The sequence below is a fragment of the Ictidomys tridecemlineatus genome, chromosome 4, assembly GCF_052094955.1.
Source record: "Ictidomys tridecemlineatus isolate mIctTri1 chromosome 4, mIctTri1.hap1, whole genome shotgun sequence".
NCBI lineage: Eukaryota > Metazoa > Chordata > Mammalia > Rodentia > Sciuridae > Ictidomys > Ictidomys tridecemlineatus.
Window position 1 is genome coordinate 86,005,088 of NC_135480.1, and position 16,159 is coordinate 86,021,246.

General features: G+C 36.8%; 1 protein-coding gene across 4 annotated transcripts in view; it reads left to right on the plus strand.

Moving 5' to 3' along the window:
* Arhgap42 (Rho GTPase activating protein 42) overlaps positions 1-16,159 on the plus strand; it is a 256,075-nt gene that overhangs the window by 79,213 nt on the left and 160,703 nt on the right. For all 4 annotated transcript variants that reach the window (XR_013437853.1, XM_078046909.1, XM_078046910.1 and 1 more), the window contains exon 3: positions 11,692-11,753. Coding sequence is in view for 3 of the 4 variants with exons in the window: in XM_078046909.1 (XP_077903035.1) it covers positions 11,692-11,753 (62 nt within the window). In the remaining variant the exon portion in view is untranslated. The remainder of the gene's footprint in view (positions 1-11,691; positions 11,754-16,159) is intronic.

Below are 16,159 nucleotides of genomic sequence, written 5' to 3' on the forward strand. Positions count from 1 at the left end.
CTCGAAATTAATATGTAGATTCTTGAGAGACACTTGGGGCATTTGATTGAAGTTGCCCTTTGGGAACTTTATCCTGGCATCCATATAAAATGGATTACAGCTTTTGCCAGTTCAGAGTGAACCAGGGGTTACCTTGATCACCAAATTCTTTATGTATCAAGGAAGCACTTTTCTAAATGTGAATGAAAAGACAAAAAGTATAGTTCTGGGGCTGAGGTTATATCTTAGTGGTAGAGGGCTTGCCTAGCATGTGTGAAGCACTGGGTTTGATTCTCAGCATTGCAGATAAATAAATAAATTTTAAAAAATAAATGTCCATTGACAACCAAAACAATATTTTTAAAAATATACTTTCACTTTTTTTTGACATAAAATGTTTGGACCAGAAAGATCATAGGCATGGAGATTGCATCTGAAAGGAGTTGGGAGGCAGGACTCCCAGAAATTAATGGAACTCACTGGCAAAAATCAAGGAGAAATATATATGCAATGGAGAAGAGATTTGGAGACAGAGACAGAATATGGTGGAGGAGGTTGGAAAAGAAGAACAGAGTTGACTAATAGGCCTAAAAAAAAATTAAAGGAAACAAGTTTGCCTTAGATGTTTATCTAGGAATTTGTGACTAAGAAAAAGGGCTAATCTAGAGTAATTTCTGTTTTAAAGATAAAATTTAGGACACTTGGTGAGTGATGATTCAAGGTTCTATGGAGAAAAGAGCTTTTGAGTCTTGCTTCATTCAAATAAGATGTCTGGGAGCTGAAAGTGCTATTTTTGCCATTATGATACTGATGAGCTTCAAGCAAGGAAGTAGAGATGATCCTTACAAATCTTATAGCAATATGTATTGTTTCCTTCTTAAATGTAATTTGAACCTTTAATTATTATACAAAGCTTATATTTTATTTTTTTCCCCAAAGTTAGAAATTGCCAGACCACCTACCATCACAATCAATTGTGTAGAGTCTTAAGAGTTTGACTCCTGAGCTTCATCTCAGAACTGAACGGAGGTGGACTCCCCTCTTGGTGCCTCAGTAGCCATTCATTTGATGGAGAATTGTTGGTGTCTCATGCAGCCCGTTACAAACCATCACTTTAAATGATAGACTTGTGGTTTATGCAGAGGCACAGTTGGATAGGAGTGGGGGTGGGGCTAGAGTTTTAGTCTCTTCCAGATACATGCTTTTTGAATCACCAGATGCCCAGTGCTGTGCCAGTGGAACCACAAAATCTGTAGATACCACATATGTTTGTAGGAGAACCCAGTCATTTCTTATCAGCCAGAGCTTGAGAAAAGGCTTTGTTTTAAAGGTTTGAGATTATTTTCATGGGCCAGTGTAAATATTGTAGAAATTTCCCAGGAGTGAAAACAAAACAACTCAGATTTTTCAAACTGTGGTTTATACTGATGTGGACTTTAGATTCTCTAGAATCCTCTACCAATGACAAGTCTTCTGAGTATAAAGAAACCTTGTAAAACATGTGAAACTGAATAAAATATTATCTTTATTGTTGACTCAGTAAAAGGGTTCAAAAATAGTTTCATGTTATAATCACTGTATACTAAGGAACACATGCTGAGTACTTTAGGTATAGTCAGGACAAAAATGTTGTGAGAATTCCAAACCAGAGAAGGGATTTCTGGCTGGGGACACCAGAACATGTCCAAACAGAGGAACTGGGACCTAGTGGTTACCGTAATATGCAGCTAGGATATACATGGAAAGACATGGAAATAGGAAGCTATAGGATTGTTGAGTAGTTTCAAAGTGTGAAGTTCAAGATTAGAAGTAGTAGCATCTTGGATTAAGTCACTTGCAAAGGTACCTTATGATTACATTATGGAGGCCCTGAAGCACTTGCAGGATGGAGTTTGAATGTTATTTACCCATCAGAGATTTTGGATTGGAAAATGACATACTGGAAGATGCCCTCTAGGAATTTTATTCTGTATGTATCTTTATTAATGTATGGCATTAATACGTACAGTGAGTTAGAGCCACAGAAACTGGGAAACCAAGGAATACAATAGAGGTAAAGTGACTGGGTATGTAAGAAGGGAGGAGAAGAGAAATTAGCATTTGGTGGTTGGATGTATGGAAGGAAGAACTGAAGATAATTCATCACTTAGCTTACTAGGAGAATGGGATTGTGAGTATATTATTTGTTTTTATGTGGTCAGGATATGAACCTGGGAACCGACCTGGGAGGCCTGTTAAGTTTGAGATCCAGACAGACTTCCTAGGAGAAATTCCCAGGAGGTAATTGATTTATTAGTTTACGACAGTGACTGTGGGGCTCTGTCTCAAGGAGTGGCAAAGTATGTCCATTTCAGGTGACTTACTTGGGTTCAAAGTTTAACTCTCCAAGTCATTAGTTCTGTGACCATGCAGTTTATCAAACCGGTATGCTTCAGTTTCCCTCTCTATAAAATGAATAGAATGGTGACCGGATTGGGCATTTTATATGTGATTTTTCTCTTGGGATGCTGGGAGCATCAGAGAGCTTTGCACAGTGCTAGGACCTAAATCAGTTAAACCTCCTCCCGCACGCCTTCATCCTTCTCCTCTTACCTATTAGGATGCTAGGTCCCTGGGTATTAGTTTGAGGTGGAGAGGACAAAGAAATAACTTTGTGAGGAGGAAGGAACAATGATAGAAATAACAGGGAGGGGAGGGGAAGGGAGAGAGGCAAAGACTAGAAGCTTAATGAAGAGTCCCTGGCTTTAGAGAGTAAGAGGGTGGCTTTTGTGTGAGGGAGGCAAAGTGAAGAGAAAGAATAGAGACTGTGGATCTGAGGGTCTTGAACTTCTCTCAGAGAAGCAGGAGACCAGTACATCTGGTAAGATGAGGGGAATTTGGGGTTAGGTTCTTGAGAAAGAAGAACATTCTTTTAAGATAGCCGCTGTGGGAAATGAGATTAGGAGTAAACTAGAGTTGAATGAAAGGATTGCCAAAAAAGCAAAACCAAAGGGGTTAGATACTTGAACTTTTAGTGTCCTTGTGGGTGTGCGAATTACAGCCAGGAGGTCATTGGAGTTTCAGAGGTTGTAGAAAAGAGAAGCTGGGCAAGGAAGCGGATGTTGAAGCTTCACTGGGGGGTGGCAAGAGGACTGGGTTCAGAGGAGTATGAATGGGGTGCTTCAGGCTGTGGAATGTGAATGGTGCTGGGAGGTCAGTTCCGATGACTGTGAGTCTGGGGGGATTGCGAGGTGTAAGTGGTTTTCTGTCAGCAACGAATTACTGATTGTTCCCATAAAGGCAGGAGACTTGGCGCCTGATTACTCTTGGAGCACAAACAGCTCTATGACTGTTTGCCTTTAAAGCCGATAAGCCTGTTCTTTTCCTCCTGAACTGTGGAAGGGCAGTAGGCTGGCGCTACTCTTTTTTCTTTTTGGTAATATGGTTTGCTGGAAGAGAATAGGCTTTGGAATTCAACAATCAAAATTAAATGCGCGCTTCTTCCTGAACTTGCTTTGGGGTCAAGGGGCAAGCTGTCAAATTAGTCGATGCTCCTTCTCTCTGTGAAATGAAGACAGTTTCTGCTTCAATATTGCATGTCATTGTGTGGACATTAACTTAGAAAATAGATGTAACAAACACCACTGTAAGTACTCCAAAATGTGAGTGTTCTCCCACTTGAGGGAATGGTTCCTGAACTGGGTGTTGATTTGGCTTCTGGAAACACCCCTAAAACAAAACAAAACAAAACAAAACAAACAAAAAACAAAAACAAAAACAAAGCAAAGCTAATCCCAGCGGCTCAGGAAGCTGAGGCAGGAGGATCACAAGTCAAAGGCCAGCTATAGCTGCTTAATGAGACCCAAAACAACTTAGATCCTGTCTCAAAAACTAAAAAAAGGCTGGGGATGTGGCTCAGTGATTGAGTGCCTCTGGGTTCAATCCCTGGTACCAAAAAACCAAAACAAGCAAAAAAGCAAGGTAACTTCAAAATTGCATGATTTTCATTAGCACATAAGTGTGTGCTTTCAAAGAAAGCAAATGAAGCAACTTGTACCAATGGCATGCACAGTGAGACTTGTTATGTTGATGAGATCTCAGTCAAAGGTTTTCTCAAGAATTCAAATGAAATTCTTCTGAAGTATTAAGGGTGTGATAAAATCTAGGGAAATGCCAGTTGAGTTTGGTGTGACATTGAAAGGAGATTCTTTTATTTTTATATTTATTGATTTGCCAAAATGTGTGCTTTTGTGTAAATGCATATAAAACAGACTCCACCTTTGTGTGGATGAAACCCAGGACCTTGTGCATGCAAGGCAAGTACTTTGTTGCTAAACAGTACTTTCAGTCCTTATGTGTAACATATATAAGCCCAATTAATATATAATATATATGCCTAAACTCTGATATTTATACACACATACATATGTGTGTGTGTGTGTATGTGTGTGTATATACATTCATACACATACACACACACACACACACATACTCAAACCAACTTGTAGTTTGGCAGTTTGAAGGTAAACATATATTTATACTACAAAGCCCTATGTCCACTCAGGAAAAGGAAAAACTATTTGATATATAGCCTAGAATTATTTCTGTGCATTCATTGTTACCTGTACCCTAGATGATAATTCTTAGTTTTCATGGATAATTTGAATGGTCTGGAGCAGTAGTGTTGTGCTCTCTTATAGACCAAGTCTCTGATTTGCAGGAGATTTCTTTCTTCTTTTTTTCTCCAGTAGGATGAGAGAAACCAGACTGAATATCCACGACCAGAAGAGAGTGAGAGGTGGAAGATTGGGTCACAGGTTCTGATTCTCATCCCACACTTGCATTGGCAATGTTGGGAACAATGTTGACAGACCCAATTAAGGATATCTTGGTGCCTGAGAACCTATGAAATGTCAGACCCCAGCTTTTGAGGGAGGCAGTAAGAACAGGAGTTGAGCGTTCAAAAGGAGACTGGATTATAAGTTATAACCCCTGCAGAGGGTCTGGGTAGTATAGTTAGAGGATACACAGGAACTGAGAAAGCATAAAGAAATCTCTTGATAATAAACCAGTGAAGTGCAAATTACAGATTACTTACATGTGTCCTGTGCAGTCTGAGTGCTGGGACAAAATATGGCACATGTCATGGTAATAGACAAGTCCCAAGTAGAGACCAGGTTGTTCTGAACTCTGCATAGTGTAGTTGGCTTGATAAAAGTCTAATTCTTTTACCCTTTTCATTTGTGGGTTGTGTGTTTCATATGGAGCTATAATACTTAATTAGAAAACAAAGTTATAATAATCTCTCAAGTAATGACTAACAGGCTCTTTCAACTTGATATATGTCTTGCTTACCTGAACTTAGTTCACTTGCATGAGTGAGACTCTGGGATGCATCAATAGGAAGCAAGAATGGAATTTAAATCCTCATTTTCAGGGACTTGTTTTCAAGATGAAGATGAGTTTTGTTTTATTTTGAATGTGCCAGCGATTGAATCTAGGGGTGCTTAACCACCAAGCCACATCCCCAGTTCTTTTTATTTTTTGAGACAGGGTCTCTCCAAGTTGCTGAGGTTGAATTTGCAATTCTTCTGCCTCAGCCTCCTGAGCCTCTGCGATTGCAGGCATCTGTACCACTGTGCCTGGCAAGTTTTGCTTTTTGACAATTAAAATGTCTGACAACAAAAAGGACATTATGGAGAGCCAGCTTTAATTACCTCAAAGATAACTAAATTACATATGTTTTTTTATCTGAGACCTTGGATTCCCAGGGCCTGTGGAGTGTTAGATGAGAGATGGGTGCCTCTGAGAAATATTATGTATTTATAGTGACCTGCCAGTGTTCACCAAACCCATGATTTTTTTTTTCTTTTCTGTTGGTTTATTAGCTTTGCAACTAGGCATCCATGGAACTTGAAGCCACAAATGGAGTGGAAAAGTCTTATTTGAAGTTGTGGCTCCCAGAAAATAACAAGAAAAATTTGTGTTTCTGCCATGAAGCAGACAAAGTGGATGGCCTATCATTGGGGGTATTAATTACTATCAAAGTCACCTGATATTTCATGGGAAAGTTAGTGTCACTTTAATGCCACTTCATCCAAGTAGGTGCCTGGCATTTATTACTCAGGAATACTATAAGCTGATTGTTCTTCTTGCTTTGTGTATGGCTTACATCATTTCTCAAAGCTGTTGTTTACTGCAGTCTATATCTACCTTTGATTTTCTTTTAAAAAAATTCAAAGAATTAAAATTCTCTCATCAGTGTCAGTTTCAGGGATGAACTGCTTGTGATATGATGGCTCTTAAATCACTGTATACTTACAGTGCAGTGCCAGGTGTCATTTGGCTATGTATACTAATGCTAGTCTATTTTTTCTCAGTGTGCCAAATCCAGAAGAATATGACCAATCCACCTACTCTGGTGAAATTGTATTGATGTTTTACTGTCTGTTTCCTACTATTTATGAAAAGTTAATCTAGACAGATGCTAAGAAAGGACCTGATAGAGCCTGCATCTTGCTTCCAAATAGAGAAGTGAGATTATTATTGGATATCACCTGAACTTATAAAATATAATTGCATTGGCTCAATCAGGCATTCATAGATTTTTACACATTTTCGTGTTTTCTTTGAGATTTAACAAAGTGGCTGACCCAGTTCTCTGCTATAGCATATCTGGAGGTCATAAGTGATTTGCTTACTCTAATAAATAAAGCATGCTGTGATTGATCTGCACTTGTGCTTGGGTATATAGACTGTTTGAGGAAAGACTTCTGTGAGAAGAGTTTAATACAGTATTTTCTGATTATGATATAAATGTTGATTGGCTATGAGACAGGTGCTTTCTCAGTTCTCACTGAGTTTTAAAATGCATAAAGCTCAAGCTGATTGATTTGAAACATTTAATTGTGTAATGCTTAGTATATGATAGTTGAGTTACATCAACAATGAACAGAGAGAAGTTTTCTTTATTCTCTCCTATTCCTTGTTCAGTTATTAAACAGGTTTTCTAATCAGAAGCAGTAGGGTGAATTTAAGATTAAGTCAGGACATTGAGAATTATTAATTTAGGAAATAGGTATTTTAGACGGTCCAAGGATGTTTCAGAATTTATGTTCTTGGCAAATATTGAAGCCATCAGCATGCTTCCTCTCGTCTAGGGTGCCGTTCAACTGATATCCTCCTGAGTGCTCATACTCTCAGGACCTGTCATAAATACACTTTAATGTATAGATTTATTTTTTTTTCTGAAAGTGTTTTTCCAATATTATGTTGTAGACATAAAAAGAAACCTATAACAGTATTCTTGACCCCAATAATTTGTTGGAAAGTTACCATTTATATATGAAACTGTATTTTGATTGCTTTCCAATAATTGCATGCTCTGGATGGACAGGAAGGGGAGAGGTTATTATTGATGAATTTAGCCAGGAAAGTTTTATGCAGGTGGCAGGAGTTTAGATAGCCGACATAATTTTCCAAAGTATCTGCCTATCCTTTTTGTAGTATTTCCTGAATTCTAGAGTAAGAGCTGGCATGTTTCTCCTCGTAGAGCAAATAGACTGTGGGAATGTATTGTTAAACTCATTAGTTCATTTAAGGAACATCTGTTGAAAATCCACTGTGTTCTAAGTATTGTTTTTGGAATATGGCTCACGCTAACTCAAGCTCCTGTCATTTAACACACATAGGGTCAAAATCTGTAATGGAAGGACCAACTGTCAGTCTGGATTCCCAAAATTGGATAGTAAAGAGCCTTATTTATTCATATTAATAAAATGTGGTACATCACAGAAAATTGCTTGTTCTTGACTGTTAGTATTTTTTTATAAGACACAAATTTCTATCAGTTTTCCTAACTGTCTTAGAAGGAATACCTCAAGCATTCACACACACACCCAGTAGCTGTTCCATGTAAAGCATTATGATAGTTGCTAGGAGAGTTATTCCATTTGTTTCATGCCTAAGGTCTGGTGTGGAATATATTCCCTGAAATTCTCTTGGTTTTTATAAGGCATTTGTGGGTCCTGTGCACCAGACATGCTAACACTGGCCTCTTGTCTTAGCGAGTTGTTGGGTTATACTGGATAGGTTGGATCTGCCTGCCTTCTGGTAGTTTCCTGTTATACTATGAAGGCAGGGAAGTGACTAGGGATCCCCATCAGCCTGTTCTACTAAAATTCAGTTTACATGGTAACACCTTGAATCTTTCATGCCTACTATGTGGACTGTTAATTTCTGTTAGTTGTCCCTAGTAAACTATGAATGTAGTACTTTGAAATCAGTGTAAAAATATTTTAGAGAAAATTTTATAGGATTAAGAAATTAGTAGGCCACTGTTACTAATTCATAGGAAAATATTTAGGGTTCCTGGCTATGTTATTTTCTTATAAAAAAAATGATGAGCATGAATGTCTAGATTTTGACTTTTATAGAACTGAGGCTATAATATTTAAAAAGAATAATCAATTTTTTTGAAGTCCTTTCTCAGAAGAACCAACAAAAGAAAAAGAGGGACTATAATTGTCAAATTGGGTCCAGTTCCAAAAATCTGCTGGAGGGAGAGTAGTTTTTTTGTTGTGGGGAACCAGACATTCAATTGCTTTTGCATGTTAAAATTTTTCTCCTCAGACATTTCCATTATAATCAACTAATATCTTACTGAGGCTATAAATAGTATTTATATGGGAAACAGACCAGAAAACCATTCAAGTAAAGTAGAAAACAACATCATTCGTTTTTGGACAAGAAGGGAGAAGAGCAAAATGAGAACCTGAGTGTCTTTGCTTATTACAAAAACCTGATTTAAGGCAAGTCCATAATTTATTCTTGGAGTAGGAAGTTTCTTGGGGAGGCCAGTGGACTTGGGAAACTGTCACAGGCATGACCCTGCAGCCAGGGCAACAGTGCCTGGGACTGCATTGTCCAGTCCTAATTTTCTGGATTGACCAAGTGGGAGGTTCTGGTATGCCCCTGCCAATCCAAAATTGAGTTATATTTTTATTCCAAAATAGCTGTCAACAGACTTCTATGTGCTGTACATTATTTAACACTTTGGGATATTTTATCATATATCATCTACTCCCTCACAGATATTAAGCTACAGAGTGCAAAAAATATTTTTTTTTGTTTAAAAAGTTATAAATTTTATTAGGTTTTATAAAAACTAGCAGTCTCCTATATTGTTACTCCTAGTCCCTACTGCTTTTTAAAATTTTCCAGAAAGACCACTTTGAACTTTGTCATTTCTGTTATTTCCAATTCCATGATTATCTTTGCTGCCTCTTGAGTTTTCTTTTCCAGTTTTGGATGCCATCCTATTGTCACACATGTCTCAACTTTACACTACCTTTTCTTTTTCTTTCCCTCCATTCTCAATTAAGATAATTTTGCTAAAATTCATTTTTAGTTTTTATATTATAGTACATCCCTGTTACTTAGTACTCAGCTACTTAGTTTATTATGATTGTTTCATTTGTATATATTTGTTTTCCTGGGAGTTAATAAAAGATGTTGAATTTTCCTTCCTTTCTTCCTTTAATGTGTTTTTTGCTAATTTATAATTAAACTCTTTTCCAGTGTTGTAATTCCCCTCACTACCCTCAGATACATCAGAACATCGATCAGATCTTTGTTCCTTTCTCTGGACATATGTTTCTAGAACCCCCAACTCTTACTCTAGTTTGCACAAGATTCTCTGTGGGCCTTGATGCAGCTGTTGACCTGGGTGCCCTCTGTGTCCTCTGGGAGTTCCACCCGCTTCCCTGCTATCCTGGTTCTCCTGTTTCCTGGAATCCATCTCCTCTTTTCTCATGATTCATGCCCGTGTTTAGTTAGAGTGCATTGTCCAATAGCTTCTGGTAAAAGGAGGCATCTGAGGTTAAATGTTTTGACATTCATTAGAAAAGTTGGGAGTCACTAAGTTAAAAGTCTGGGGTCCTGACATGCCTCTTACACAGACTTTCAGCTAGTCTCTAATTTTATTTCTTCCAATTTCTTCAACCCTTCAAAGTTCCTGCTGCCTCCAGACTTGCAGCCTGAGCTGGCTTACCTCTTGGCCTCTTTTCTCTGCGGGCTTTCTAATATTTTTAATATTTCCATCATCCAGGGTTTTGCTGACCTCTTTTTCCTCAGAGAGCTTTGGTGGCAATTGACACCTTTCCAACACTATTCCATCAGGTTTCTTTATCCAAAAAAAGTACAAAACTTATAATATGCTATTAGGTACTCAGTTGAAAATCTTTATACCTATAAAATATATTTCTAGTCCATTTACTGTCATCAAAATTGGGGATTAAGGCTGACTCGGTGGTAGAGCACTTGCCTCCCATGAGTGAGTTAAAGCCTGGTGGTTCCAAAAAGAGAAAAACCCTAGAATGGAATTTAATTGTTTAAAATTTTATATTTATTCATTTATTTAGCTATGCCAGGGATGGAACCAGGAACCATACATACTGGGCAAAAGCTCTACCACTTGAGCCGTACCTCAGCCCTGAAATTTTTAATATTTTGAGTGGAAAACATTCATTCTCTTCCTTAATGAGTTCTGATCTGACTCTGGATTTGTTTTCCTCACTTGTCTGTCTTTATTGTAGACTCTATGCCAGACTAACCAGACCTCTCTAGTAGCCCAGAATGTTTTCATTGCTTGTATGGGAAAAGGAGGAGACCAAGAGCCTAATAATAAGGACATAAAAGGGAAGGCTTAATTTTAAATTAAAAAAAAAAAGATTTGCTTTGACTTTATTTGTGTTGCCATTTTTATAATCCAGACATTCGGATGTTAGTTAAGAATTCATGTTGAAGTCTAGGTGTAAACACTGATGTGGATGAATCACTCTTTCATAATTACCATTTGAGCTATGCATTTTTGAAGACTATACTATTGTTACTCCCCATTAATTAATTTACTTTGGATTTGTTCTCCCAATGTTTCTGAATACTTGATTCTTTCCTCCTCTAATTTAGATGATTTTCCTTGTCTAATTGCTATTAAAGACAGGACAATATAGGTACAAGTAGTTTTCTAAAGCAGTGCTTTTCAATTTTAATATAATTCAGTTAACCTGAGGATCTTGTTAAAATGCAGATTGTGAGGATGGGGCCTGGCAGTCTGCATTTCTATCTAACAAGCTCCCAAGATGCTCATGTTACTCATCCTTCTGACCACACTTAATTGAATGGCAAAGACCTAAATGGATGTGAAAGAGCAGCGACCCCTTCAGAATATAGATTGTTTTTAAATATCTACAATCTTTAGGCTTCTGGAATTCAGAAGCTTACTGGATGTCACTAAGTACCTCAAATACTGCAAGATTTATTGCTTTTTTAAATTTTAAAAATAATTCATATTTAAAATATTTTATATTTGTGGGTCACTATTTAGAAGTGATTCTGTTACTATACTTTTATTGGTGTGTTTAAATTTTATGTAATTAACGTATAAACTTTTTCTTCTAGTGTCTTTGAAGAAAAATATACTTTATCTGCTAAACTTTCATTTGCAACATGCAGGGAAACATACAACTCTTATGTATAGCTGTTAGGATTTTATATATATATAAAATATATATATATATATCTCCACACACATCATTTTTATGCTAGACAAATAAAACCACATATACACAAATTAATAACTAATTTAATTTTAATGTTTGTTTCTGTGTAATTAAATGTTAGCAACGAAAGAAAATCTTCTAATTAATGATTTTCTTTCTTTTTTAAAAATAGCTCAATCACTAAAAGAATTTGCAAGGCTACTTATTGCAGTAGAAGAAGAAAGGCGAAGATTGGTAAGTCTGTTTCTATTTCTTAATGATATCACTTTGTTTCAGCATATTAAAAGAATGAGTAGATTTCCTGAATTAGCCATGCTAGACCTTATAATTTGATATGGGTACTAAATGCTGCATGTATTCATGAAAAGATTTGTGACTGTAATTATCAAATATTGCTAGTAGATAATATTTGCCCTATTTATATCATTTGTTGAACACATGTAAGTTGTCTTTATTTGCTTGCCATTTATAATTGCTCCAAGAATTAAAAATATCGAACAAACTGCCACTAAGAAACAGATTCTAATTCAGCAAATGTTTGCAGGTTATATTATAATAACCTTAGTTTTATGATAAAGACATGTTTCAGGCATTAAAAGCAGTTCATGGAAGGGGCAACTAATTTTTGTCGGCTTGTTAGTAGAAGGCTTTCTTGAAAGGTGACATTTGAATTAGATTGTGAAGGTGGAGAGGATTTTGCTAACTGAGAATAATGGGGAAAGCTTTCCAAGTGATAGATTAACTTATTATTGTGAAATATCAGGGCAGAATTATTGGTAATACATTCATCTCTTCAGAATGCAATTTTGGACTCATTGTATTCACATTTTTGTTTTGATACCTCTCTATGACCCATTGTTTTCATCTGTAATATGGAAAGAATAACAGTGTGTACTCATTTGTTATAAAGCATTTATCACAGCACCTGGAACTTACTAAACATGTTCAGTTGGTGATGCTGCTACTGATTGTCAGTTAGAGTGAGGGTTAAAGACTTGTTTACATCTTCAGTCATCTTTGATGTTGTTGGATGATATACACACATAATACTCAAGTGTGGATTAAATAGCCTAGGAATGTGGTGCCATTTTGCTAAATGGATAAAAGGAGAGTGCCTGTAAGGGGGTCTTGACTCACAGGGAGCATTGCCTCAGCTGTAGAAGGATAACACTGTGGGCACAGCAGTCATTTAAATGAACTTGGACAGGGGCCCTAAGATAGGAAAAAGTACATGGAATCAGTTAATGGTTCTTAGAAGGGTTTAATAGAAGGTTGATTGAGAGTTGTAGCCAGATGGAGGCTAGACCAAGACATTTTGATGTTTACTATAGGCAGTGAGAGAATTGCCAGAAATTTTTGAAGAGAATAATGACAAGATCATAATGGATTCAGGAGAGATTAACTTGGCAGGCATGTGATTATTAGATAAGGCAGGGGAGAAATGCCCTGGTGTATTGAGGTGGTTGGGGGTTCCCATATTTTTTAGGAAGCATTAGAATACCATGAGTCTTGTCCCAGTGTCTAAGAGACAGTCATATAATGTAACTTATCTTAGGTTTATATATTTTCAGGTCAGAGAATGATTTTCTGCGGGGATGAGTTTGATCTGAGGTACGAAGCCTAAAAAAGACACTGTCTTAAGTGCTTTAAGCATGCACACACTCTAGCTCTATGAGCTGCACAGAAATCCAGCTTCCATAGGGAGACCTGGGTAGTATGTGCCCTTGTGGCCCAGAAGAGGAGCTGATGACAGAAACGGGAAAGAGTAATTACAGAGATGTGAAAATTAAGTTGGAAGTGGTGCGGAAGCCAAGGAATATACAGTTCTCAGTGGGTAAAGCTATATTTCAAATCCTGTGAAAAATGGCTCAGAACAATAAACCAAATAGCATGGGTTATAATTTTTAAATATTGAAAAATATTAGAAGGTTTTGTAGGCTGTGTGGGGAAAGAAGACCATGGGAATGTTCCCATAGCACCGAGGAGGCTTTCATGGGCACCAGGGGCCAACCTCTTCCTCTGAAATGGGAGAAAAAGAGGGGATTGATGAAAACCTCATAGAAATTTGGAATAGTAAACTGCTTGATTGGATAGGTGGAGAATAGCTGAGGAAGGAGTGGGTGTCTGCTGTGACAAGAGTTTGTAGAAAGTTTTCAACAGCCAGAGGCTGAGAGAAGAGTAAAAGGACTGCTGGTCAGTGAGTAACAAAAAGACTAAATAAATAAATAAAAAATAATGAAAAAAGAGCCACTAAAGTTAGACATTGTAAATGTGTTCAGAAAAGACCAGTTACCATGTTGTCTTGGGTTTTTCTGATAATATGCTCACAATGCTAGTCTGTGAGCAGTAAGTATAGTTGGGAGGTCAGATTCAAGTTAATAGTTGGCATAAAAGACGTGGTCCTGGGTAAGGGACTTGGATTAGTGTAATATAAAATTTGGGCCTGGTTGATGACCGGAATTGTTGAAGCAGAAGGGTACTGATAGATTTCAAAAGCAAAGGGGCCAATCATGGCTACTTCCTTATGCTGAGGGTTTATGGAACAAAATGAGAGAAAGAGAGAAGCCAGAGGAATTTGGGCTCAAAAGTGGGAGTATAACTGTGGAGCTGGTCCAGATAGTGCTGAGGGCAGATGTGGCTGACCTGGGTTACAAGCCTTAGGAATGGAGAAGGCTCAGGTGAGAGACCAGGGTCATCTGGTGTGATGACAGGGTAAAGGACAGGGGTTAGGTAGAGGAAATGGTTGAGGGATACAGAGTTACTTAAGCCTTGGAGACAAAGATTGCCTCAGGACTTAGTGTCCAAGAGGTCTTCATTTCTGCCTTCCACCCTGTATATGATGTTGGGGCAAGGGAAAAATTCAACTTCATGAATGAAGTCAAACTGTGGGTTTTGATTGTTTTAATTGCTGTTGTTTCTAAAGTTCTAAGATAAAAAGTGTACAAAGTGACAAAAAAGTCTCTATAAGATAAAAGCACATCAGAATATATTTCAACAATGATCATATGCACAACAGTCTTTAAGCACACAAATCTAAATATTGGAGTGATAAATCCACATTTTAGTTAAATGATGCTGTAATAATTGAATAATAGTATAGCTGGTAATAGATTGTATACAAAGACATGGCAAAGAATTTGTATTTCAAAAATTATTATTTGTACAGTAGAATATTTCAGATACACAGAGAAAGTGTAAAGGAACTATTTAAGTTAATTATAAGACCATTTAATCATTGTCTTTTATTGATAAATCATGAGTATTTTATATCAATTGGATTTGACCAAAGTCTTAAGGATGTCAGAGTAGTAAGTAAACAAGATATTAAATCTCATAAAGATGAAAGAGGGTACTTAGAACTTAACAGTTTAAATAAATTCTTTTTTATTACCAGTGATTGGCTGTAGTGAGTAAGATGAATAAATATGTCATCTTGGTAACTTAATGACTATTAGCAGAAAGAAGCCCAAAGAAACATTGATTTTATAAATGGAATCCCTTCTTAGTTAATTCTAATTTCAAGTATTGAGGCTTTTACTTTTTGTTTTATTTTTTCAAATTTCTACTAATGCCAACTAAAAATGCACTTTTTTAAAACAAAAAATGAATCAAAGAATAGTATTTCAGAAACTGTTGAAAATAGAATTTATCCTTTCTCATACTTTTGATTAGAAAAATCATCTTCCATGATGCAGCATCTTCTAAGATATTGACTGACACCTGCCATCTCCTGGTTACTCTAAGAACAGCTGTCTATCTAGCTAACTATTTTGAAGTACTGGGGTTGAACTCAGAACCTTGCACATGTCAGGCAAATACTCTGCCACTGGGCTGCATTCCCAGACCTTTTTATTTTGAGACAGGGTCTCCCTAAATTGCTCAGGCTGGCCTTGAATTTGCTATCCTTCTGCCCCAGCTTCTAAAGTAGGTGGGATTATAGGTATTTACCACTGTGCCCTGAGAATACGTTTAATGACACATATATAAGAAATAATTTATCAGTCTTTTGTATTGGTCTTAAGAAAATTATTATTAGTTTAAAATTCAGATTTTTCAAATTTAAAAATTAACATAGTCTTTCAAAAAGATGTATATTTTATGGGAAATGATTTTTTCTCCATAAAATGTCATACTTAAATTATTTTGATAAAGAGGTATCCTTGTAGAAAGATTTAGACTACCCTTAATACAAAGAGGGGCTTCTAAGCTATATCAGCTTCATGACAGCATCTCTTCAATGTCCACACCATCTCAGCAACAGTTCCCTTTCTCTTTAGATCAACAGCTAATTTGTACAAATGCCACTACTTTATACAGGCTGTTAAAAAATAATTTGATCCAATACTAACATAACAAGAGAACTCCATAGGGAAATATGAAATACTCAGTTGTGGCCTTCTGGAAAAAATCTTGGCAGACACTTCTTCATTTATATTAAAATAGTAAATTTGACTCTTTAGTCCTCGGGACTTAATTTCTGGAACCATCCTCTGCTACCCTTTTCTCCCTTGTCAGTAGTCTCCATCTTGCTCCCTGTTCTCCAGTCCCACAGCTTTCTTTTTTGTTCCTTCTATTTCACTACAAGCTTCTTTTAAATTTCTAAGTTTGCATTTTCATTTCCTCTGCCTTAAACATTCTGA